The sequence below is a fragment of the Coturnix japonica genome, chromosome 7 (genome assembly GCF_001577835.2).
Source record: "Coturnix japonica isolate 7356 chromosome 7, Coturnix japonica 2.1, whole genome shotgun sequence".
In the NCBI taxonomy this organism is placed as follows: domain Eukaryota; kingdom Metazoa; phylum Chordata; class Aves; order Galliformes; family Phasianidae; genus Coturnix; species Coturnix japonica.
Window position 1 is genome coordinate 410,495 of NC_029522.1, and position 26,893 is coordinate 437,387.

At 35.2% G+C, this 26,893-nt stretch overlaps 2 protein-coding genes across 4 annotated transcripts in view; one reads left to right on the forward strand and one right to left on the reverse strand.

Moving 5' to 3' along the window:
• Positions 1–26,893, forward strand: part of DNAH7 (dynein axonemal heavy chain 7) — an 83,989-nt gene that overhangs the window by 48,356 nt on the left and 8,740 nt on the right. For both annotated transcript variants that reach the window (XM_015867666.2, XM_015867665.2), the window contains exons 40-53: positions 429–1,301; positions 2,140–2,369; positions 3,154–3,484; positions 6,164–6,510; positions 7,805–7,985; positions 9,259–9,444; positions 10,080–10,243; positions 12,706–12,860; positions 13,711–13,901; positions 16,645–16,778; positions 17,478–17,813; positions 19,664–19,790; positions 20,902–21,096; positions 23,066–23,158. In XM_015867666.2, the coding sequence (XP_015723152.1) occupies positions 429–1,301; positions 2,140–2,369; positions 3,154–3,484; positions 6,164–6,510; positions 7,805–7,985; positions 9,259–9,444; positions 10,080–10,243; positions 12,706–12,860; positions 13,711–13,901; positions 16,645–16,778; positions 17,478–17,813; positions 19,664–19,790; positions 20,902–21,096; positions 23,066–23,158 (3,543 nt within the window). The remainder of the gene's footprint in view (positions 1–428; positions 1,302–2,139; positions 2,370–3,153; positions 3,485–6,163; positions 6,511–7,804; positions 7,986–9,258; positions 9,445–10,079; positions 10,244–12,705; positions 12,861–13,710; positions 13,902–16,644; positions 16,779–17,477; positions 17,814–19,663; positions 19,791–20,901; positions 21,097–23,065; positions 23,159–26,893) is intronic.
• LOC107316337 (baculoviral IAP repeat-containing protein 5.1-like) lies at positions 23,759–26,842 on the reverse strand. 2 transcript variants are annotated; one of them, XM_032445686.1, is made up of 4 exons: positions 26,633–26,842; positions 25,769–25,878; positions 25,434–25,548; positions 23,759–24,240 (listed from the first exon to the last, which is right to left on the reverse strand). In XM_032445686.1, the coding sequence occupies exons 1-4, from the start codon at positions 26,777–26,779 to the stop codon at positions 24,055–24,057; spliced, it is 558 nt and encodes a 185-aa protein (XP_032301577.1). In that variant the 5' UTR covers positions 26,780–26,842; the 3' UTR covers positions 23,759–24,054. The 2 variants fall into 2 exon arrangements, with proteins under 2 accessions (XP_032301577.1, XP_015723157.1); XM_015867671.2 differs by having other exon boundaries at positions 26,642–26,825.

Sequence of the window (26,893 nt, forward strand, 5' to 3'; positions counted from 1 at the left end):
CTGTTCTTCACCATTTTTTTTTTATTTTATTAAAACAGATTTCCTATTATCCAGCTGTGGTCTTATTTCCTGAAACACAAACTTGTAACTTGTCCTGTCTTTCTGTAATAGAAAGATCAGAACACTCCCTTCCTCAGCGACGGCCTTTTTTACGTTTATATATTAATAAACACATAGTATTTATTAGAATATGTGTAGCAAATGGATAAGTATATGTAATTCCACACAGATCTCTACTTTAATTAAAGGCTTGACTGTTCCGATTGATTCTAAACATCTGTTCTTTTTCCTTGTGTTGAAGTTTAAGATTATTTATGTTCTGACATCTTTTATTTTTTTCTGATTTGTATTTGGTTTAACTTTTTAAAAATAAATATAAATTCAACAGGAGAAACAACTACTAAAATGTAATTATTTTGATCATACAGGTCCTTAGAGTATATTATGATCGCTTGGTGGATAATCCCGATAGGGCTTGGCTTGTTGGATTTCTCCAAGAAGTTGTGAATAAGGACTTGCTTGAAGACTTCCACGAACTTTTCCAGAATCTGGACTCCAATAATGATGGCAGAGTGGAGGAAGATGACCTAAGGGCCTTAATGTTCTGTGATTTTCACGACCCTAGAAGAGATGACACAAAATACAGAGAGATCACTGATGTAGATCAGCTGAGATTAGTTGTGGAGGGTCACCTTCAAGAGTTTAACAATATAAGCAAAAAGCCAATGCAGCTAGTCTTGTTCCAATTTGCCATAGAACATATTTGTAGAATTTCCCGTATTCTGAAACAGCCTCGTAGCCATGCCCTCCTTGTTGGTGTCGGAGGTAGTGGTCGACAGTCTCTTACTCGATTAGCGGCCCACATGGCCGAGTATAACCTTTTCCAGGTTGAAATAACTAAAAGTTACGGTAACAATGAGTGGCACAAAGACTTAAAAGAGATACTGAGAAAATCTACGGAAGCAGAAGTGCAGGGGGTTTTCTTGTTCACTGATACGCAGATAAAAAGAGAGTCATTCTTAGAAGACGTTAACAACTTGCTAAATGCAGGGGAAGTGCCAAACCTCTTTGCGATAGATGAGAAACAAGAAATTTGCGAACAAATGCGTCAACTAGATCGCCAGAAGGACAGGGCAAAGCAAACTGATGGTAGTCCTATAGCTCTTTTCAACATGTTTATCGATCGCTGCCGAGATCAGCTTCATATAGTATTGGCCATGAGTCCAATTGGAGATGCTTTCCGTAACCGCCTTCGTAAATTTCCTGCTCTTGTCAACTGCTGCACACTAGACTGGTTTCAGGTAAATAGAAGAATTTTATTTGGCTTGTTTTTCTAATGAAAATGCAGTAGTAACCTGAGTTCATCCATTTTTATAGCAAATAATTCTGATTAAGTTAGCAGTGAAAAGTACCTTGGTTGTTTTTTTTTAGTGTCATGCTTTAAATTGTTTATGCACTTAGAATAAACCTGACTGTAATAAAAGCTAATATGGGAAGAATACAAACTCAGCAAGAAAATAAATGTCTGTCTGTTGTATAAGAGTATAGCTGAATGAACATAGTAGTGTAGACATTACAGATTTAACAATGAATAGTTTTCTGTTATTACGAGGTCTATCAGAATCCGCGTTCCAAAAAAGAAGTTTGGAACTAAAATCTCTGTAAAAATTAGAAAAAAAAAAAGAAAAAAAAAAGCATCATTTTGATACATACCGCCACCTTTTCCTTACTGCTCTGCAATAAGACTGTATTCCGCACGTGACATGCTAAAGATGCTAGATACGAGATTTGAAGAATATGTAATCTGTTGAGTTTTAAAAGGTCCTGCTGTAACGTGTACAATTCTTTTGAAGAAGAGTAACAATCTTACACCAGTATGGATGTATTGAAAATGTGATATTTTTCTTTTAATAACAGTGTTTCCTCTAGATGAGATAAGATGGGAGGCTCGAACTAAAACTAAGTATCTGAGTTCTTTCCTCTTTCACTCTGTCCTCTTCTATAATAATAATGCAGGTTATTTCCTTATGTCTTAGTGTCTTCATCTTTGAAGTGGGATGAAGATTTTGGGTTTTGCTTTGTAAAAGGTTTCGATATTTGAAGTACTGAGTAATAGAAGTGTTTCTTGATTGATTACAGACGTGGCCTGAAGATGCATTAGAAGCAGTTGCTTCTCGCTTCTTGGAAGATGTCGAAATGTCAGAAGAAACTCGAAGTGGGTGTATTGACATGTGTAAAAACTTTCACACATCTACCATTGTTTTATCTGATTTATACCGTGCGGAGCTTCAGAGACACAACTATGTTACACCTACTTCGTACTTGGAATTGATCTCCACTTTTAAAGCTCTGCTTGGAAAGAAGCGCATGTAAGGATTTATAATGCGTCCTTTACTAACAGAACACAAGTTCACAAAGTTATTATTTTTTTTTTATCTTCTGTAGCTAATCGGGAATAAGCAATGATTTGTTTTTAGTTATTTACTATTTATTTACTACTAAAACATAATTAAAAATATAAGATGGCCTGTTTCCTCTGGGATTCTTTGGAGGGCATAAGAAAGATACCAAGGAAACCAGCTTCTCTGGTTCCAGGTCTCGCTAGTGGGCTACAGCCGTGCTTCACTCGTTCAGAAAGGGTTTCTGCACATCTGCGCAGTCGTACATTCATGGCTGGTGAGAGGAAGTCTTTTTGCTTTCCTTTTGTTCCCACTGATTAGACACTGCCATACAAATTAAGACAAGATCTTAATTTCACCAACATGCTGTGTTATGTTATGCTACTGAAAGGATTTTCTCAATTTCAGCCTCACCTGAAATTCTCTCACCCTCTTCTCTCCATTTCTTCTAAATGCTCATCACAATTTTGTAGCTCCTGGCAGGCTATAGGCAGTAGCTTAATAATTGCTTGCTTATCTTGAAGTGATGATAGATTTATCTGTAAACCAAACTTTGTGTATAGGTAGCACAGCAGTTAAAAACTACAGCTCCAGCAATTCCTGATATGTTAATTATTTGCTGATCAAATAAAAAGAGCATGATAGAGTAATGGATCACTTGATGTACTGAGAAATATGGGGAATGAGCACTGGTAAATGTTGTGGTCAAGTACTGATAAAATGTTTCTGTAATAAAGTGCTATTTATTTTTCAGCAAGGTGATGGAAATGAAAAGAAGATATGAAGTTGGCTTGGAGAAACTGAATACTGCTACAGCTGAAGTCGCCTCAATGCAGTCTGAGCTGGAAGCTTTGCAGCCTCAGCTACAGGAAGCTTCCAAGCAGGTTGACGAGATGATGGCAGTTATTCAAAAAGAATCCGCGGAAGTAGCCAAAACTGAAGAAATTGTGAAAGCTGATGAAGCAGTGGCGAATGAGCAAGCTATGGCTGCTAAAGCCATCAAAGACGAATGCGATGCTGACTTATCTCAAGCACTGCCTTATTTAGAAGCTGCTCTGGCTGCTCTTAACACTCTCACTTCACAGGTATATCTCACTCTATATCTCACTCGATATCTCACTCTATATCTCACTATATATATTTATGCACCAGAGTGGTATTTGGAGAAACGTAAGCATTGAATGTCTACTTTGCAGATTCTACATTATACTAACACCAAGTTGTATAATTTATAAGCTTTTGAGGATCTTTTGGTTTTAAAAAGAAAATATTACAGTATTTTGTAGCAGAAGTATGATAAGGCTGGTTTTGTGGACTACAGGATCAAATATTGCACCAAACATTTCAAAATTCATAGCTATAAAACTTATCTGACTCAGTCAGACAAGTTAGAAAAAAAAATATAAATACTTTAAACTTTCTCATTTGCAGTTTTTAAAGCTGTCAACTGATATTTTTATATTTAGTCTTTTGGAGTCTAGGAATTGAGATTCTGTTTCTCCTCACGTTAAGCTAGTATGCTATTGGAACTGGAAGTGGTCAACTTCTAGTTTTACGGACGACCGGTTTAGCTTTGCCCACTGTGGGATGAGAGGAAGTTTCCCAGACTGTGAAAGTGGGGGTGGATTGTGTGCTTCTATTGTTAGAAACAAGATTTTCAAATACTTTCAAGGAAATGTTATGTGAAAGCAAAAATTCTTATCTACAGCTACTGTCGTTATCTAAAGTTTTAGATTAGGTCATCATCACTTCAAGGCTGTAGCAGATTTGTGAATAATGACACAAGAATGTGGCTGTGAAGGCCAATTAAATAATTTTGCAGCTTCTTTGAATGCCTAGGGTATCAGAAAAGGTGTATTATAACAGTGGGAGGGTGGGGGGAGTAAGAGGTTTTTCCTCAAAATATAATTAATATGATAAAAACAAAAGGGAAGTGCACGTAGTGGAGCATATAGGTCTTATGCCGGACTTTTTGATTCATCCTTAACTCCACTGACAGTAAACATTGCCCACAAACCCATGTGCACAAATGCACACGTAAGCACTTTTTTAGAGAAGGAGATCTGTACTTATTTCAGTACTATGAAATTAGTATCATTTTTTTCAATTCTATGCTTATTAATGAAAATACTGTGTTTCTGGAGCTGGAGTCTGCAATTTCACTGAACTCTTGATAGAGTGTGCTTGTCATCATACCAGGTACAAAGAGCATTACCATTTTGATTATAATATTACATACTGATATTTCCCTTTTTTCAGAAAGCAGCAATTCTCTCGCTTTTCTTACAGTTATTCTTACACTCAAGTTAATTTTCTTACAGTTCTGTTCACTTTTAGTTGCAAATTCATTTGCATTTAGTCTTTAAAATAGTATTTTACTCTACTTAAAACCCTCACTGATATTAAGTTAATTTGTATTTTGTTCTTAAGTTGGTCACTTTTTCTCTTAGACTTCCTTCCCTGAAGTTCCTATCAACTAGTGTTCAGACTGCCTCATTGAAATTCCCTGGCTTTATTGATCGGCTGTCCTTTCTTTTGCTTGAGCATTTGCATGGTTACAGTTGCTGTTCTTAAAGCAAAGCTTAAAGCTCTATTAACTGTAGTTAATTTCTTTATATTTTCATCCAGTCTTATCATTTCTCTCTGTTTCTGTGGCATGAGTAAAGATTTCCAGAACATAAATGTACGTATTTCTGTCCAAATTGCCAAGGTAGTAGAACTCTCAAAAACAAAACAAAACCTTGGGGAAAATGTCAAAATCTAGCAGCAACTGGCAAGATAATTGTGAGATTCTAGAAATCCATTAATGTTTAAGGTATGTGTTCTCTGAGAAAGGTTGTTGCTTGAATTTTCACGCAGCTACTATTCGAGAAGGATGATCTTGCATAAATCTTTGGTTTGCAAACCTTCTGTTTAATTAGTTGCATTTGCATGTGTGTAATTATTTTGTTCTTTTGTGTTATGTTTACGCATTTGTCTTTTAAACATGGCTTATTCATATTAGAAAATAGTAATTTACATGTTTGTGATGCACTGTTTTTCTTAGTTGCTTCTTTCCTCCTTTAGTTTATTCTGGGGGACTTTCAAAACTGACCAGAGTACTAATTGATTTAATTCTGTGGTTGGAGATAGTTATTACCTTGTGGTATCCCAAATCTAATCCACTGCTGAATTGATTTTGTAAGTTTGGAAATACTGTGATAGAGCCTGAACTGAAGGTTAGCAGTGGAACATCTGAACTCGGTAATTGAAATGCAATGCCTGCTGCTGATGAAGGAGTAGAAAAAGCACATACAAAAATGAGTTACAGATGAGACTTTTTTTAATCCTCCAAATTCTTTGTTAACTAGTTGTCAATGTTTTTGTTTAGGAATAAATATTAATTTAAACTCCATAGCGATTTAAAGAGAGAAATACAGTGGGAGGGAGGTGGGGGGGGGNAATATATAAATAGGGGGGTGTGTGTATGTATATATATATATATATATATATATATATATATATATATATAGTTTACTTTCATTTTGTTCACTTTTATTTTGGAAAAAAATTTATAGACATATGAACTACACAAGCTTTTGGTATCATAATATGTTTCAAATGATGAAGTTTGAAAATAGTAGGCGTACATGGGAAAATATTACCTTGAAAGAAAAGGCTTATTATTTCTACTGTAACAGAGGAATTAATTCAAACCTGTGTTTGGAGTTCTAAAAGTTGGTTGTTTTTCTTTGTTTTGCTTCATTTGTTTGTGTGTTTCTAAGGATATTACAGTGGTTAAGTCCATGAAGAGTCCTCCTGCTGGAGTCAAGCTTGTAATGGAAGCTATATGCATCCTGAAAGGTATCAAGGCCGATAGGATTCCTGATCCATCAGGTTCCGGAAAGAAAATTGAGGATTTCTGGGGTCCAGCTAAGAGACTTCTGGGTGACATAAGATTTCTTCAGTCTCTTCATGAATATGACAAGGATAACATTCCCCCGGCTTACATGGCCATCATAAGAAATCATTATCTAACAAATCCTGAATTTGTACCAGAAAAGGTTCGAAATGCTTCCACGGCAGCAGAGGGTCTGTGCAAATGGGTCATAGCCATGGATGTTTATGATAAGTAAGTACATATAACAATAATAGCTAATATAAACTTTTTTGAGAAATGAGTTCCTTTTTGGACTAAAAGAGATTTGATGTTATTTCTTACCAGTGCAAGATTTGTGCAAACAAGCAGTCGTAAAGATTCATTTGTAGAAGATTTCTGATGTTAAGGTGTATATCTTCATCTTCAGTTCTAGATTTTTCTGAGAAGGCACAGGAGCCAGGTTTTATTCAGTTAGCAAATAAAGTAAAGCTTATTAGATAGTTGTGTAGTGAACAGAAGTTCTCTTGAAATGTCTTTGGAAGTTTCTGACCCATATCCAGCCCCAAGAATACCTTATGTCGCACACCGTTTTTGGTGCTCTGAGAAAATATACATAGTTCTGATGATTTTTCCTACGTTGAAATGCCCGGAACCCACATTAAACAGTAAACCACCACTGGGTGACTAAGGTCAATTTATGATTTGAGTCATGGTAAGTAGCGCGTACCTTCATTATAGAGAATTTTAGCCGTTGACTAAAATGTTAGGAAATGCATAGTTGGTTGAGTTGCATTTGATAACAACTTCAAATGTTGTGGTGACCTATTTTATTGAGAGAAACTTAAATACAAATGTGGATTTCGAAGAGGATATGCAACTTAGAAGCAAGAGAGAGGATTAATTAATTATGGTGCTAATACTTGTGGAATAACTCTTTGAGCACATCAAATATCTCACTTAAGCTAGGGACATTCTGTTACCTCGTCTTGCTATGTTTTTGGAAAGATAAATGGTATGTTTTCAATTTTGAGGTGCTTCCAGTGTTCTCCTGATGGAAGCATTAGTAGAAAATACTGGAATCTTCAAAACTGGAAAATAGATTTTTGGGGATGAGAAGCTATTGTTGTTTTTTTGTTTTGTTTTTTTTGTGGGTTAGCTCTTTGCATGTGTACAGTGTGTCTGTAACTTAATACAATTATTTATGTGTTTCTAATGGCTTAAATCCATCTGTAATGGATTCTAAGATGCAATTAACTGAGACACGGCTGGGAAGGATAACCATTTTCACTGTAAGGCATTAGTTATTACAGAAAGTTTTGCAGAAATTGCTGAAGTCAGTCTGTAGCAGGACAGAAATAAGTAATGGAGTAAATGAAGTAAATACCAATTGTCTTCGCATACTGTCAAATAGAGAAAAACAGAACATTGCGTAATTGCTGAGTTGCTGATGTTTCGCTTTGTCTTTTCTGTGTTAACTGTTTTTAATAGTAATTCTGGAGTGAGGGTCTATTTTTCAGGTGTTAATTTATTCTTTGTGTTTGTTTAGAGTGATAAAAAATGTTGCACCCAAAAAGCTGAAGTTGAACGAAGCTGAAGGAAAATTTAAGATTGCCATGGAAGGTCTAATGAAGAAACAAGCTGACCTGAAAGAAGTCCAGGATAAATTGGCTCTACTCCAGCAGACGCTGGAATCCAAGAATCAGGAGAAGGTCGACTTAGAAACTCAGGTACGCGATGCAAAATATGAACTGTTGTTCCTTTGATTTTTTTTCAGCAGTTACTTGAAATTTACTTCCTTATCAAGAGGTATTTTGCTTTTTAACGGCCAATATGATGTCTTACTTTTAGATTAACATCTTTCTATTTCAGCAATATAGTCTTGAAGTTCCAAACGGACAAAGCATAGGGAATGAATGTTTTAGAGTAATGAAAAATGTGGGTGTTGTGAATTTACCGACACCACTCTTCTGCATCCTCGTTCATAACTGCTTTCTTTGGAAGTAGTTAATTTTCAGTGATTTAAGTGGGTTTGATTAATCTTCAATTTTCGGGCCAGTACATTTGAGGTTTTATTTACACCTTCTGTGCCAAATTTTTTTTTTTTTTTTTTATCACGTTCCTGGTAAACTCTGTTCCTGACTGCAAACTGCCGTATGTGCAGAGACAGGCAATCTTTAGATGACAGATTTTTATTTTACGTTTGTAAGATTTGTAATGCAACATCGTAAGGTTTAGTTATGAGAATACTATCTGAATGTGAAATGGAGCCTGAATTCTTGCCTGTGGTTAAACTCGGCTCTTCCTGTATTTCGTGTGCATCCTGATATGGTAGAGTTTGGAAGAGAAAGGAAGGACTAAACTGCATGAGCAGTTTGTTACTCACGTATTGTAAATTGACTGCTGAGGCTAGCAGAAAAGAGAAGGGATTGGAACAGCAATGTTTTATCTTTTCCTTTGCCTGAAATGTGTCCGGATAGCCAGGAACTCAAACAGAGCTGGATTAATTTCTTGTTAAATCAAATTGGAAAACCTGGAAAAAATGTGGAAAGCTGATTTAGATAAAAGCCCGCAACAATGGAAATGCAGATTATATATTCATAAGGGTGTTTTTCTCATAGGAAGTAGTATACCTACTTTAATTAGACAGTCATTTCTTGGGAGTGTTTTTGATTCTCTTGAGACATGTAGATCATTTTGCTGACTTATTACTTTCCATTTCATATGCGGAGCTATTATAAATTGTGTGTTTTATATTGGTTATCTTTCTTAATTTAGATGAAAACACTGCTGAAATGTAGTGGGTTTTACTGTGCTGGTAGCAAGATTGTTTTTGCTCTTTAAACATTTCAGTTGTAACTAGATGTTTTGTTTATGCTTTGTGAAATAGCAAAAGAAAGCACCTGCATGGAGACAATAATTCTGAATACTTTTTCTCATATTTGTCAAGCGTCTTTAAAGTGATTGTGTAATATCATCAATTTTGCTTCTTTTTCCACTAAGGTTGACTTATGTTGCAAAAAATTGCAGCGAGCGGAGGAATTGATTGGAGGCCTTGGTGGTGAGAAAACTCGGTGGAATGAGACCGCTTTGGGGCTGGCAAAGCAGTACGTCAACTTGACTGGAGATGTGCTTATTTCATCAGGAATTGTAGCTTACCTAGGAGCATTTACATCCAGCTACAGAAAAGTAATGTGCATTGAAATTTCATGCATGTATTTTGCAATAATCTAAATTTAATGCACCTCACTTCTTCTCCTAATTTTGATCAAGAAAATGTTATGCTGCTCCAATCCATTGTTTTCTTCATAATGTAAATATTTTGATACTTCTGTTTTGAATCTTTTATACAGAGAGTTTGTTCTATAAGTATCAATAAAAGTATATATAAGTATCAATAAATCAATAAATAGCAGGTTTTACAAATCCTATTTACATAACTTTGAGAGTGTTGTGTTTTATTTGTATAAGCACATTTTAAGTAACACATTGTGTCTGGGAAATTATTTTTTGGTGAATTACTGTAAAGGGTTCTGAACTGTATTCCTGGCAAGTGAAAACTGTAGCATAGATGATATTCGTAAAAGACATATGGAGGCATCTCTAACCAAATATGTGTATACTTCATACATAGAGATCACTTGCAAAGGCATTTTTAGTGACATTTTTAGACATCCCATACATAAGGATGAGTTTCTCCCCAGTTGGAGATATGGCGAACTTGTCTGTAGTGTGTAGTACAGGAAATGCCTTGAAAAAATATTTTAGTTTTGGAAATGTTGTAAACAGGCAGAACTTTAACATTTGCTTCTTTTCTCATCTAGATGCAGACTACAGAGTGGACGTTACTATGTAAAGCAAAGAACATTCCTTGTTCTGATGATTTTGCTTTAACGACTACCCTGGGAGAGCCAGTGGAAATCAGAGCTTGGAATATTGCCGGGTTACCCTCTGATGCATTTTCTATTGATAATGGCATCATTATCTCGTAAGTAGAATAAATAAATATTAAAATGGATAATTGTTTCTCAGTGCTTTCTTACAGTGTGCTTTTCTGTTAACTACCTGCGTAGATAGTTTTCTACAGCACAGCTGATTTGATAACCAAAGTTATAAAATAAATAAATGACTGTCATGTTTCACTTTGAAGAAATACTTGTAATACCCTTTACCTTTGTAATGTGAAGTTTGTAGGTATGTGAATTCCTTTTCATGCTTTTAAACTCCTCTGGGTTGCTATAATGATTCCAAAAGAAATGATATTTTACACACATGCTCCATACTGGATTACTCTTCAATTTAAGATATTCTAAATTGCTTCACCTGTGCTTTGGATGTCTCCAAATATGAGTGAAGACAGGCCAAAAAAACCCAACCCAAAATGTTACTAACATTCAAATTAAAATATATAAAGTATTTATGACAGTCGGTTTTTGTTGATCCATTCTTTATGGTGGATTGACTGAACAGAAGTTATTCGCAGAAGAAATACAAAGTTATAAGCATTCTATTCTAAATATTGGATTTAGCCTATTCTAAAATCATGAACAGTGCTAGAACAGAAAGAATAGAATTTTAAATTCTATGCTTGTAGTATAATTAGTAGATATGGAAGTATCCATCCTTTGGAAACTAAAGCTCTCTTTAAGTAAAAGAAATGTGTTGTCTGTTACTACCAAGGGGTGGTTCTGGAGTACTAACAGAGATTATTTTCTAAAACTTTCTTTGAAAGTAACTTACTTTTTCCCTCACGTCTCACTGGAGATGCTATACATCTGAACTACTTGTCTGCAAACAGTATTTTGCCAAATGGCACAACATCCAGTCTTGTTACGGCTTCACGAAGAACCTGTAACTTATGTCCAGTATGCTTGCCAGTACACAGCTACTGATTTTTCAGCTACTTTCCTTGTGTACTTAATTTCACATCTGTTGGCTCAGTATTTTCTGTACAAAGAATAAAAACTTCTTATAACCAGGGTATTGGTTGGCAAACTTGTCAGCAGATAACTATATAACACGTACCTCACATCTTTTCTGCAATATTGCATTGCATGAACTCGGTGATACAAATCTTTAATTTTTGTTACCGTTTACATGAAAATTCTCCTTGCCGTTTATGGAGGCTAATGTTGTATAACACTGGTGGTTGGATACTTCTTTTAGAGCAGAGCTAATGTTTTCACACTTTAATACTGTATATTAAGCTAAAGTTTAGAAACATAGCTGTGTAGTTAATAATTCAGCTTTGATAATAAGGCAGGTGATATGAGTACAAAACTAAACAGATGCTGAAGAATAACTCACTAGCTAAAAAGCTTAACGTATTTTTCGAACTTTAAAATTAGAATTGATAGTATGTCTGGAAGCAAAACTTGTATCTGAAGTTTGCAGAGGAATGCTGTGATTATAAATGTATGGAACTTAGTAAGCAATTACTGTATTAATTAAATTCAATCACTTAGGTTCCAAAGTTGACAATTCTTAATGAATCCACTGCTTCCACAGTACATCCCATCACATCGCTTTTAGAAATCTTTGATCAAAATTTCATTTGAATTAATGAGAAGATGATTAGCGTTTTAAAACTAAATAATGATATCTCGTTTTTCAGAATTACAAACCAAGTTTACCTCTGGTTGAAATTGCATGTTATGCTTGTCTTTACATGTGTACGTCTACTTTTGTTTTTTTCTGATCTCAAGAACAATATAAAATGCAACCTGAGGTTTTTATAACAATAAACACTTTTTAAAAAAAAAAAAAAAAAAAAAAGTAGAATTTGAGAGCCGTTCAGTAATATTTTTGGAAATACACACAGTGATTGCTTATGTATTTCTGTCAATAAGTAATGGCTTTAACAGCTATGAAAGCCCTCTGTGTTTGGCCGTTGTTAGAGAATCTTTCTTTAGTTAACAAACCTACACACGGTAAAGAATGCTGACAAAAATATATCTACAAAATAGTTACAAGTCTGGCAGAAATAAAATCCAGATATTCTTCCTGTCCATTGTGCTTTAGGATTGGGTTTAAAAGAAGAGACCCTGGAAGTACAAAACACCTCTTACATCAAAAATTCTATTTGTTCACTTGGAAATGTTAACTTAGGTTTACTCCATTAAAGCTATTCAAAAGTTCAAAACTTAAAGCCATATTTTTATTTTGAAAGGATTATAAAATTAAATGAGGCTAGTCTTTCTAGGATTGAAATATGATTATTCTGAGTACTTACTTTGAAAGGGGAAAGTTATAGTTGTGAGCAAATAACTTGAAGTTTTGTTTTTCCTCTTAATCCAGTAAAGATTATAGCCGAGTATGTAGCTAATAGGATTTTTGGACTTGCATGCTTTTGTTTTAATGAAAAAAGAAAACACATTGCCTTAAAACCTACTTCAGGGTAACGTTTAAGAGCTTACATTTCAGCCTTGAAATTTGTATTTTTCTCTTCAGTAATGCAAGACGATGGCCTCTTATGATAGATCCTCAGGGTCAAGCAAATAAATGGATAAAGAATATGGAAAAAGTCAATAACTTGCACGTAATCAAGCTCAGCGACTCTCAGTTTGTTACAACACTGGAAAATTGCATTCAATTTGGCAGTCCTGGTAAGTTACCAAATAACAACAGTGTAAATTACAAAAGAACCCAGAGAGGGTAAGATAACTAAATAATGGAACTGCAGTGGTTCTCTTTTGGAATCCAGTTGTAGCTGTCATAGTTGATATCCTCGATGTAGGTTATAAGCTATCTCTTCAGAGAAAATGATTCTAATCCTCGGTTTAATTGCTATCTTCTAATCATTCTGCAAGATTTATCACATCTTTATTTTCATATTACTACCGTTTGATTTCTATAAAGTAATGTTGTTTTCTATTTATGGCTTTTTAAGGGTATGAGTTACTAGATTGCTAGGCTGTGATCATTTAATGATTCCTGGATTCTGTACGCTAGATTTGCTACTGCCATGGTTCTGTTGTACCCGCAAATGCAAACAAGTTAGTTAATAGATTACACAGTGATAATTGCAGCTAATTTTAATGGATAACTGGAGTTCAAGGAAAAAAACACATTGTTTATTCTCTGTTATTTCTCTTCCGATTTTTATATTTTTATAGTCTTACACTGAAAGAGAAGACAACGTGGGTTCTCGAAGTGGCTTGTTTTGGTGACATGTAGCATTCAATTTGTTGTTAGGTCCCTTATTAAAAATGGTAATCTTAAACTGCTGTTCTACTCCAATGGCAGCAATAACACAAGTTTCTTTTGCTTGTTTGAAAAATAGATAAAATACTAGGAAAAAAGGAAGAAATTAAAAATACAGTTTTAAAATTCCATTTTCAATTGGCTGAACATGCTAAGAAACGTCATTTGTATCTCTAAACTTTGTCCAATTAATTTTTATTTTTTGTGCACTGCTTATAAGTGCTAACTACTAATTCTTATGTTACCTTAAAGTGCTTCTAGAGAATATTGGAGAAGAACTGGATCCTATTCTCGAGCCTCTATTGCTCAAACAGACGTTTAAGCAGTCAGGAAGTATATGCATTTGCCTCGGAGACTCCACTATTGAGTATTCTCCCGAATTCCGCTTTTATATTTCAACTAAGCTGAGAAATCCACATTATCTTCCAGAAATATCCGTCAAGGTGAGAATTTTGAAATTGAGTTTACAACTCTGTTTTTTAGAATTTTAGAATGCTTTCTTGGCTACAGTAGGGTAAATTCTTCGACACTTGTTGATTCCTCCTCACTTAGTGACTGTCTTATTTTTTTGGCACTGCTGGAAGACTGGTGTTGTTTCTCATAACTAACACTTCACCTTGCAATACCAACATATTTTCATACTCTAAGAAAAAGTTACTTTATTTTAACACCTCTTCCAGTCTGTATCTCCCACTGCTTTTTAGTAATCAGTAATTTAGTAATTACAGAAGTGTATACAGGGAATTAATATAATTCCAGATTTCTTTAGTATAGTTAATTTCTGATGTTGTGCCTTGTTTATGAAAGATATAAAAATTATGTCCAGGTTTTAGTATTTGTGAACAATTCTTATTTTTATCTTCAAGAAACAACAAAAAAGCATTTCCTGCTTTCAAGAACAAAATTGGTTGTTTATTCATCGTTGCTTTTAAAGAATTTTTAATTGAAAAATATTGGTAATTGACATTTGGGTTAAGTGCTGTACCGAAAAGCAGAATCTTTAAATCAAGCTTCGTAAATTTGATATTCAGCAATGTGTTAGGCTGAAGTTTCAACTACGTAGGAATACTGAAATCAGGACAAATGAACAAAAATGAATTCTCCTAAAAGATAATTACCTTCAGGTTCAGGGAAAAACAAAAACAAACAAACAAAAAAGATGAAATATAAAAGGAAGAGAGCTTCCAAAAGATTTAGAGTAGTACGTTTGTTTATAAAATTATATGAAAGTAATTTCCCAAGAGTTGTTTTGATTTAATAGAATTATAATCTTCTAGTTGCCAATCAGCAATTGATGCAGGGAGCAGACTGAAAAATAGTATGTAAATAACTTTGTCTGAACATAATTGTAACGGCCCTAGGTGTAATTAATTACCATGAAGATTACTCTGGAGCTAGGTAATGGAAAAGAGTCTAGAGAAAATAGTTAATGATACAGATATCTTGTTTCATAGTAATGATCGTAATGAATTCTGGTGTCTTATAGAGCGAAGCCTTCAAAGACACATATATTTTACTTACACGTCTTTGCAATACAAATACATATTCACAGTTATCAACCATTCAGAGAATCTTTCCTCCATTTTTAAGAGTATTTATCAGAAACGCTGTAATTAGAAAAGCAGTAAAAAAAAAAAAAAACTTACGGTTCTCAGCTCTAAGAACTCTGTTGTATTCATGTCCATTAAAATATAATTACATCCCTCGAAGGCTAAGGAAGACCATAGATTCTAACATGGGTGCTTAGTCCTCAGAGGTTTGGGTATATGAGCCAGCCGATGTTTCAGAGCACAGTACCTCTGTCTGAAAGTTATCCCAAAGCTGCTTGTTGCAAGCCGTCTGCTTCGAGGAGGAGAAATGAAGCTTCTGAAATATTCCTGCTGTTTATAAACAGATCCCTCCTATATTTCCCTTTAGGTTACCAGTATTAAAATTGGTAGAGAAGATGGGGAAAAAGTAGGCTACGATGTTTGTAAAGGTCATAACGTTTCTTAGAGTCAAGTACAATCGAACTTCCTCTCAAAATTCCTGTTTAAAGACAGCAATGAAAGAGCCTCAAATGAGGTGTTGTGTAATGAATACCCATCAATGCTGTATTTTAAGAGAAATAAAAAGCAAGAAGAGAAATAAGAAAGCAAGCAAAGCTCACAAAAAACCTTTTTGACCGCTTTTGGATATCATTAGTGGAATAATACCAAGACAAATTGATCATATGGATATTAAGTATCTTAACTAATCCTGAGGTTCAAAGAAAACTTTCTCTGAAAATACTAGTCAGTATTTTCTGACTATGAAAATGATCGTCTGTGCATACGAAAAAAGCACAAGGAGAATCTATAGTCACTATTAGAGAGTTCCTTCAAGCTAAGTCTTTGATCAGTGAGTTGACTTTTTTCGTTTTGAACTATGTCCATCAACTATTCTGTAGTCTCTACTGCTGATGAATTTTTTTTACTGTTTACATAGAAAACATTTTTTTTGGCCGTTTCAGCCAGAGCATTTATTGACTCAGTTATAAATATGTTAGGGCACAGAAATTCTTCTAGTGAACAACTTTTTAAAATGTTTTATTTTTTTACCATTACTGTTATTTATTCATGAAAAAGAGAAGATGATGTTATGCTATTAGTGGGATACAAATATCTGCTGTAATAACAATGTAAAGTGGAAGCAAACAGGGCTATGAAAGGGGGAAAATATACATTGCAAGATTAATATTAATTAAAAGCGTAACACCAGCATCTGTGTTACCACTTACTTTGTGAAAATGGCAAAGATTTTATAATAAGAACTAAGAAGTTAATTAAATTTCTAAAATGTGATCAGTATTTGTATTTTTTTAAATAGAAATCTCTCTGAGAAGGCTATAGGAAGCATAAGGGTATCAACGGGGAATATGGTTTTGTAGTGTACGAGTGTTCATATATGTTACATGAGCTGGTCTCTTGAAGCATTAATATTTAGAGTTTCATTGTAATTTTAAGGAATGGAATGAGAACAGTCTCATGGTTAATTTCTTGGGTTAATCCTGGCATTAACTTTACAGTACAAAATCTTAAACTCTCATCTGCATTTCATTTACTGTCCAGTTTTGGTATAATATGTTGTTACGCAGTCCTCATCCTGTAAATGAGGAAGTGTTTTAATTGCATATGATCACATTTCTAAACATCTTCCTTCTAACAGGTAACGTTATTGAATTTCATGATAACTTCAGAAGGAATGCAGGATCAGCTTCTTGGAATAGTAGTTGCAAGAGAAAGGCCAGATCTTGAAGCTGAAAAACAAGCCCTTATCCTCCAAGGGGCTGCGAATAAAAGGTACCAAGATAATTTCCCTTGCTCGGGATGGAAGCAGATTGCGGTTTCAGAAGATCAGAATAGTAGGAAATACATATCAGAGGCATTTTTAATTGCTCTATTATGTTGGCCCGATTTAATGGGAAATTCATGACTTATTTTTGAGAGCCCACACTTCTCCCATTAAGGTTTTAGGCTGATTAAAATACATGGTGTCATATTCGTATTGGTTGTGGCTTTCTCTCACCAGTTTGGTATGTAGGGAATCATAATAAAATACTCAAGAACTTAGCAAGGGAATATGTCACAGTAGAGCAAACTCCCAATCCTGTCTTCTGTTTTTATATGTCCCTTTCAAATTGTTATTAATGTTTGATTTGCTGTCCTCACAAATGTTGGTGTTTCACAGTGTTTTTGGTTTTTTTTTTCATCATGTCTTATATTTGCAATTATTGCACGTGCAGTAGGCATTTTTTCCCACATGTCAAATCATAAAACGTGTAGCATTTGAAATGTTGCAGCGCTCTCTCCCTTTGCAATGTCTATTTCTGGTCTAAAATTAGCTTAATTTTTCAGAAATATAAGCCAATGCTTAATAACAAGTATAAAAAGGTTAGTTATGTAAGTTGCATACTGTGGATAGAGTCTACAAATAACCTTCTATAAAACTAGCTGAAAATAACAGAATTTAATATGAAAAAAAATTGTATGTTATCATAGGCAACTAAAAGAAATAGAAGACAAGATTTTGGAAGTTCTTTCGGCTTCAGAAGGAAACATTTTAGAGGATGAAACTGCTATTAAGATATTGTCTTCTTCCAAAGTTCTGGCTAATGAGATTTCCGAAAAGCAAGCTGTAGCCGAAGAAACAGAAAAGAAGATCGATGACACTCGTATGGGCTATCGTCCTATTTCCATCCATTCGACTATCTTGTTTTTTTCCATTTCTGATCTAGCCAACATTGAGCCAATGTATCAGTACTCTCTCATGTGGTTTATTAACCTTTTCATCATGTCTATAGATAACTCAGAGAAATCCGAAGATTTACAAACAAGGTAAGAGGTATAACTTACCATTTGTAATCTGTTACTCTAGAAAAGTTATTGCCATTTCTGCAAAGCGTGTTGTGTCAGGCATTGCATTTTGAAAGTCCCTGTACATCTCTTCCAGATATTTTTCTGGAAGATAATGTATTCCTAGTAACAAAAGGTTATAATATAAAACAATTGCAGTCTATACCAATATTTTATTTAGTAATTGCAAGCTTAAGCCACGTGTTAAATTGCAAAGCAGCAGACAGATTAAAACGGTCCAATCATTTAAATTTTATATTTTACCTCTTGATTTTGTATGCCTTCCAGAAGCAGAATAAAAACTTTCACACAACCGATAAGAGAGAATGAAGTCCTGTCACTGGGGCTTTTGGCTGTAGAGTAGAAAAAGCAGTAATAGTTAACCCAGAAAAGGTTGGACTGGTCAATTATCGTTTTGTATGCGGGATGTCCTTCCCTCTTCCAGTTTCGCTTCACGCAAACAGGAGAAACTGCAGTGTTTAGTGATCTCGTAAAAGCAAGTCCTGGCTTTATTATACATGTGAACAATTAAGGTCACACTAGGATTATACAAAATACAGTGCTGAAGTGAATTATTCGCACTGAGAGTTTCTTAAGAGATCTTTTCAGCACTTAATCACTTCAATTAATAAGTTCCACTTCAGCAGCTTTTTTGATCTTCAGATCCATGGATTAAATTCACAGAGGTTTGCTTCTGTCGCTTAGCTAGTTTAGCTGTGTTCATTCAGTGAACAAAAGATGGGAGAAACGACTGCAGAAAAAAAACAGCGTTGCAGATTACAAGTTGTGGATTATCTGTTACAATCTATGTTATATCTAAATACAAGTAAGGTGTAGTACCTGATAAGGTAGTGCTTAATGTATAGCATTTGTTTTAATGGCATACTGAGTTACTAAGACTCTTTTCACATTAGAATTTAGTCAAGGTCTGTATAGTTCGAGATTAACATACCTGGTTATCAAAGATGCCGCATATGCCTATGTTTCCAAATCCAAGTCAGTGAGCAATAAGAAAAAAGTTTTTTTTTACTTAGCTTATTTGAAACAAAAACTTTATGCTAACAGAAATAAAAAGATACTGGGACCTGAATTGCAGCTGACAGCACGCGTTCCCGGGGCACGATTGGCATAACTGATTTTCACAGCTTTGCCGAGCAAAGACATAATAAAGCAGACCTGCCAAGGCACAGAACATTCCCTGTTAGTTAATAATTCATGTGGGATTTTGTGTCTTGGCTTGTCTGCACTAATTAGATGCTATTCTACATGTTCTGAGATACTAATGTTCTTCATCATTGTTTCCTTTATTTGAAATAATTGTACAAATGCAGGTGCTCAGTTTCTACCCATCTCTATGAGCTGTTCATTACTTTGACTGCTCTAACTTAAATCTTATTGAAAGAAAGCTGTATTGATGGCTTTTTTTTAAATATTCTTTAAAGAAAAGAATTAATTGTAATAACTTTGTCATATATTTGCCATGTTAGCGTCTGTAGAATGGGAAATGGATTTCAGAAGACAATGAAAAATCAGCTTTTTGGATTTGGGCTGTGGTATTTTTATTCATAATGAATTTTAAGGTCGTTGTTCTTGTGTGTCACTCCCAAAGGAGACCGCTCATTTCCTCCGCAAAATGCGTTGAGGAGTCATAATGCTGGCATTTGTCATTTTTGTCACAAATTGGTATGCATTTTTAATGATTCTTTTGAGGATAATTGACCAGAAAGTTTGTTACAACTACGGACATGCAATTTATTTCTAATAGATGTCAAACATGCACAGATTTTAAGCGTGATATTAACAGAAGTTTGTTCTTTTCCTGACACCTCTAGATTGAAGATTCTCAAGGATCATTTCACTTACTCACTTTACGTAAATATCTGTCGTTCACTGTTTGAAAAGGACAAGCTGCTCTTCTCTTTTTGTTTAACTGTGAATCTCCTGAAACATGAGAAAATGGTAAGGAATTAAAAATAACGTGGAGTTGAGTCTGATATATATTAAACCATACTTTTAAACGACCGGCCTTAAGAATTTTCAGGATAAAATAGGAAAATAGCTTTATAAATACTAATAATATTTAATCAGCCATTTTGTTTGATTTTAATAAGCAATTAGAATAACTGGAAAAGAGTCTCTTGAATAAAATAAACTTGCAGCAAACCGGTGGCAAAACTGCATTAGATGATAATAGTTTTTCTAGATATTACTTAAACCTAAGTCCTCCCTACATTATTCTTAGGGTTAATGTTGCACAAAATTATACTATATATAAATGTATTGTGAATTCTAAAAGTAAAAAAATGAATTGTAAGAGGTTACTTAAGAAATGACTCATTTTTCAAATGAAGCATTAAACGTTTCTAATTTTTACAAAAAATTCCTGAGAAGCAAACATGAATTTTATTAGTTTATAAAAATTCTTTACAAAGTTTATCTTTCCTAGGATTTTTTTCTTTCCTTTTCACTTTTTAAAATGTTTTCAATTCGCAATGAAATATACTTGGTTTAACCTCATTAACTGCAAAGCAATACTTAAAACTGCTCAGTGGTTTCAGAGTCTCTTGGAAGCATTTAAACAAATACCTTTGAGAGCTGACAGTAACAAATGACTAGTACGTACAAAATACAAGCCATCGCAGTTTTGAGATAAAGGAATGAGACATGCAGTGGACTGATAGTTGTTTTTCATATTTGGACTAGCATTACAGTAAAACAGTTTCAAACTGCATCATTCCCTGAAATGTTTTCCTTATGGGCTCTGTTTTATTCACTTTTTCCACATCAAAATGTTCAGAATTAAGAATTAATTTAATAGAGAGCTTTATCTAGAACTGCTCATTCCTCCAACTCAGGAATGCAGATGAAAATCATTGTAAAATGACCTTATATCTTAAGTTACACAGTTTTTCAAATTCATTCGTATGTAAAATCAGACAATAAATGCTTTGGGATAGCATTGTTTTTCTATTAGTCTAAGAAATTAGACAAGCATAGTGATTTCCTGTAGAACATGTTAAAATATTGGATTATATCCATTCAGTACTGAGAGCAGTATTATTCTCTGCAGATCAGTGAGGACGAGTGGAAATTCCTGTTGACTGGCGGTATAGGCTTGGACAATCCCTTCCCTAATCCATGCACCTGGCTTCCTCCACAATCCTGGGATGAAATTTGTCGGCTGGAAGACTTATCGTGCTTCACAAACTTTCGTAAGGATTTTGAACAACATAAAGATGAATGGAAAAAGGTGTACGACAGCATGGTAAGTTAACATTCCTGATCGCTTGCTTTCATGAGCCAATTAAGATAGGAAATATGTTTACTCAGAAAAAATAAAACATAGTCATTTTACAGGGTATGTTCCTGCATATACTGAAGTACATATTTATGCAAATGGTGCAGAGTGGCAGATAATTGCCAGTTTGTCAGGCAGTTACCAAATTGCAGGAGTTGATTTATTTGGGATGGAGTAAAAGACAGCAAAACCTGTGGGAATAAGGCAAAAGTGAAATGTGCTAAATTGAAGTCGGCCACTGTTGCTTTAACAGTCTATACATTTGTTCACCGTGCTTCGAGGATGCCTTTTCATACTGTTAAGTAGGTGTTCAGCTTTCCTGGGTAAACTTAAAAATCAGCAACAGAAACAACCTTTACTTCGTAGATATACTCAAATGGGACTTGAGAGACCTGTGTTCTATTCCAGAGCGACAGATAAGTGTGAATGATTTCTTTATACGTTTTCACTACTGTTTGCTTATAATCTAAACCATGCAGATGAATTGCACTCAATTTGTCTTACTGTCAACTTTTCTTGGCTTTTGTTTTTATCATACCGCTTCTTGATACACCGAGCGCTCACGGTACACGCAATTCCTGATCAAACAGTTTTAAAAACTGCTCTTTTCCAATAGCACTGTGCCTGGCCATAACCACTTCATACGCTGGAACCACAGCTGCCATTTACGCTAGTCCAGCAAAGCCATTCCTTAAATGAGGAGAAAATATTAACATGCAGCGAAATAGCCAGTGGCCTGTAATACTCTTTGTAAAAAGGCTGCTTTTTATCTCCTTCAATGATTTAGAAAGCCTTTCTCTAACAAAGGTACTTGATGGATGTAGAGAGGAAAACTAAGGGCTTTTGAGGGGAAAGTTCCTTGAAATTTATCATACGGTCATGAGAAATTAAGCAGATTATACCTCCTTGGATTGTCCAGATCACAGGTAACATGCAAACAGCAGAAACAAAGCTTCCCTTCTGCTTTTACTTGATATATACATTAAGTTGAGAGTTTTAGTTCATCTTACAGCACTAGTCATTGGGAAACTTAACAGAGAACTTACAGCCTTTGAAACAAAGGGTGAAGAGACTACATTATTACCTACTCTGAGGTTATGTCTTTATAAAGTAAAGGTGCTGACTTTCAGGAGATAATAATCAGGGTCTGTTTATTGACAGCTATCTGCTTTCAAAGAGCCAAACGGAAATAAACAAATTTCTTCACTTAAGTATCATTCAAAAATTAAGACCTACACAGTCAGGTCATCGGTTACCTGATATTTTAAAGCAATTAAGAAATCGAGAATGCCATGATGAGGACCTTTACTGAAGGCTGAATGGTTTACGGAAAGGAACGGCTCGGTCTGTCACCGTTGTGATCTGGGAGGGGTGCTTAGGCCTCCTGATGATAAAAGCATGTTCTTTTGGTATCTGGCTCCAGCCATAATATTTGCCTGTGAATACATGTTAAAAAGTGCTAGTTAGTGGGTCTCAGAAAGCATTCTCCAATAGAAGCTAGAGGCCATCTTTTTCACTCATACAGTTTATAACCAGTAACACACAACCAAAGAGCAGTTTTGCGTATGAACTTAAGCCCCCATATGCTTATTGCTGTTAGTCCAAAAACTGCTGTAACATAGCTACAGTATTCATAAGCCACTTACAAAGGAAGTTCCAGGGCATACTTGGTCTTACCTTTGCTTTTTATGTTCAGTTCCACCCAGAAATTGTGTTTTTTTTCCCCCTTTGTGTATTGCTTTTTCTTGGAAACAAACAAACAAAAAACCAACAACAAATAATAACTGAAAAAAAAAAAAAAATCAGTCTCATTCCTGCAGATGAATGAAAAGTATGTTATGAATTGATGTATCAAGTTAAGATAAATGGTAATTCACAAATGCACTAAAAAAAAAACCAAAAAAACAAAAAAACCCTGAATTATCTGTGTTTTTAGAATCCTCAGCATGAAGATTTTCCCACAGAGTGGCAAGAAAAGTTGGGAGAATTCCAAAGGATGCTTGTTATTCGCTGTTTAAGACCTGACAAGGTTCGTGCCTTATTAAAACAACAATGACGTGTATTTTAGAGACAAAAAATAATTTCCAAGAACTGGAATGGTAAGACTGTCAAAGTTCACACTGATCTAGTCTGTTCAGCAGGTAAGACAAACACCATCGTTCCAAACATACCATCTCCTCCTTCTAGCTTTTATGGCCAAATGTGACAATACAGCATGGAATACACCTTAGGTTATTCTGGACTCCTCCCACAAAACTGCAAGTGTAACGGACAGATTACTTAATACAGAAAGATGGGGCTCGAACTTCTGTTACATTTCAGCGCATACCCTATAATCTCCTGAAAATTTATAGCTCAAGGTTGTCTTATAAACCTAGTGACTGCTTTTTTATTATGCCTGACCATTTGGCTTGCGTAAATTTTTTTTTTTTTTTTTTTTTTTTTTTTTACAGTCATTATCCGTAGTCAATTAGACTGGTTGAGGAAGATAATTTTACAGTAGAGTAGATCGTTACGTAGTAATTACTGCAGACACCCAGATTCATTTTGTTCTATGAGAAATACTTCTACTCAGGACTATTCTGAGCGTCTAGCTCAGAGGCTCGATTAAGGCATACATGACAACAGGTACACACCATTGTTTATCTTTATTCCAATAAGTCAGTCTACTACAAGCAAGATACAAATATTTGCTTACATATTTCTTATATAGTCACGGTTTACTGGGACTGGCGCACGACTGCACCTAGCCATGATAAAGCATTTTCTGAAAAGTAGAAAAGGTTACTGCTTTTGCTCTAGATAGCCTGTTAAAAACATCTCTACGCGTCCTCTAACAGCCGTTCAACTTAAAATTACTATTTGCATGTTAATTAAAATAGTTTTACCGTATAAATTAGAGGAAAAAAACATCAGAGTCAGACTTTACTTCTGGACTTGTTCGGACCGGTCATAGGAACTTTCAGAAGGTCGGCAAGCCGGATCAGCTTGGATAGGTGCTGGTAGCTGAGGTGTGTATTGATGTTTGGAGACAAAGTTATCCACGAGACGTTTCCTAGTTGCGGCAACTTCTTCTTCAAAGGAGCTGATGACGCTTCTGCCGGTTTTGCACTGTAGATAGAGATTTTCAGACAGTTAATTTAACTGCACAATTCAGATGGGTTCAGAACTGAAATCATCAGGAACTCTGTTATCCACTATTAATTCTAGCTTAGAAGTATGCTTTTTGATCACCAATACAACTGTCTGAACAGCACGCACCAGTTTGTCAGGTGCTTCAGATGCATATGACAGTTTGATTTGGAAATTCTTCCGTCAGCCTCACCGGAGGAGTTCCGTTCAGCAATCATTTTCAGTTATATTTAGCATACTTTTAAGTTGCAAGCCCATCATTTAGCTATGCTTGAAATTGCATAGGGGAGAGTGTTTTAATATTAGTTTTAGTTAAGGTATCTTTAGGTAATTTCTTTTTTACACTTATTCCACCTTTTGAGATAACAGACTGCTCTCAGTAAAGCAGACTGCTCCTATTTTTATTATTTGAGTGTCATTTACACTTGATATTATCTTGACAGTCACCAGGTACGTTTTTAAAATTGGACAACAGTAAGATTAAGCTGTATTGTGAAAAGCCATGAGGAAGTTAGATGAACAATAAGAGGCACAGTAAGCATGCCCCATCAGGGAGTTCATCTCACTTCGTTCTCTGTTGTCATCCATAGAATTAAGAGCTCATATATCAAAGACCATTAACTAAAACAGCTCAGTTATACATGTTTGTGTTACACATCTACAGTAAGACCTGCACAAATACCATAGGGAAGATCAGAACTTGAGAATTGGAAATTGTTTGAAATAGGCTTTAAAGTCTGACGATGCAATTTGTCCGGTATTTTGTGTAAAGCTACAGACTAAAAGCAGCAGTCTGACTGAGCTTTGTTTCAGCACATGCGGTATTCTTCCCTTCTAAGGAGATGATAGAGCCACTTACTGTAGTTTTCATGAACTATTATCACGCCCAAGATAGTTTTTCTACCCTAACAAGTTTTTGGACAAACAATAGTAATGGAACTAAGTTTTCTTTCAGAAGGTAGAAAATAGACTAGCTTTTGAAAAGAAGAGAAATGCCTGTTTCTTAGCCAGTAATGCTTATTAGTTATGGCTTCAGAGTTAATCCATAGTTACCATTACGCCATCATTCCTTTCTAAGCATTCAACCATCTTAAGAAAGAAATTTTTTCTTTTTTCATATTAATTTTACACAGTCTAGCTTGGTTTTTTAAGATTTCTTTGTTAACACTTACAAGGAAGGTTCTTAGCCTAGTCATCTCCAACATGTAGTACTCCTCCATTGTCAGCTCATCAAAGCTCTTAGGGAGAGATAAAAAGCCACAGCTGCGACGTTTGGCATGTTCCTCCCTGCAGCGTAAGCCCGGAACGAGAACAGGTATTAAAACCAGGAAATTTAGCCTTGGAGAGAGGAGAAACTGGACAGGTCTCATTGTTAAATTAGCAAGCATTTGAAGGAATATGGTACGATAAGCTTTCACTAGACTTCAGTTTAGTGAAACGCTAGTAAAACATAATGGTACGCTGTCAAGGAAATTTAGAGAAATAATGATGTTACACCTGTGCTTACCACGGGTCATCATTCGGTTCCCAGCCCTCCAGTTCTATCAAGCAAAAGAAACATTTGGCTACATCCGGTTCATTGGCACTGGGACAGTGGACAAAGCCCGCCTTCGCCATCTGCGAGATAGTTCAGAAGTTGAGAACTCTGTCCAACACACAGCTCACGCTCACATCAAACCATTCCAGAGAACTTAGGGTAACATCTTTTCCCACTGCATTTATTAGTGCAGAACAAGCCAAAAAAAAACAAACAATAAGTTTCAGGTGTGAGAACCGCAAGCAGGAAGATCATCTAGTAAAAGAACAAGGCAGGATCTGATCTAACAAGCAGGTTCCCGCATAGTTGTTATGTTTGTTAGACTAGTGGAGTACCGTTGCTGTTTCCCTGACAGGCTAGCATACCTACACAAGCATTCCATTAGCAGGTCACAAAATCTGCTGCAACCAGGTGTACTTTTTCTCCTTCCTTATTTCCATCCCTCTCCCCCATCCCCCACAGATAAAAAACACAGCTTAAGAAAACCTTTACATATAAACCATATGAGCCAAGTACTACATTTTCTTGCCAGTTTAGAATTTCACCTGGTAAGAAACAAAACAGTGTTAGTTTTAATTATCAAGCCCCACATCTTTGATAAGTCTTTTAGCTTGGCTTAGCTGAGATTTTGCACAGATGTTGGAAATACTTACCGAAACAGAAGTATGGTCTCTTTTTTCTGCTTTAGTATCTCAGAACAGAGGAAAGTCAAAACATTGAGTTTCAATGTAAATCAAGCAGAGACTTACAACTTTTATCAAACATAGTAACATAAAAGATGTTGCATTCAGTCACAATATACCAAATACAGAATGCAGACAAAGCATCCCTTACCACACTTACATTCTCTGGAGTGCACTTGCAGTTCTTCACAAAAGGCCAGTTGTTGAAGGTTTGTAAGCGCTTTTCATAGTCATACATTTCTTTAAAATCACTCAAAAGCTTTGAAGAAGAGAGGAGCTCTTTCAGAAGCACCTCCATCTATACAGACTGTTAGCAATCTAACTCAGAGCCTCCTGCTTTCTCACTCTTCAATTTAAGGTACTTTACTAATTGGTAACACATTGCACCTGTAAAGCAGGATGGGCTTTCATT

What these genes read in the sequence shown, in the direction of transcription:
- LOC107316337 (XM_032445686.1), bottom strand. Translation starts at nt 26,779, where the DNA reads ATGGAGGTGCTTCTGAAAGAGCTCCTCTCTTCTTCAAAGCTTTTGAGT. An exon ending in CTCCAGAGAATGTAAGTGTG is followed by an intron (nt 25,879 to 26,632) that starts GTAAGGGATGCT and finishes ACTATCTCGCAG; the next exon opens with ATGGCGAAGGCGGGCTTTGT. An exon ending in CTAGGCTAAGAACCTTCCTT is followed by an intron (nt 24,241 to 25,433) that starts GTAAGTGTTAAC and finishes CTCTATCTACAG; the next exon opens with TGCAAAACCGGCAGAAGCGT.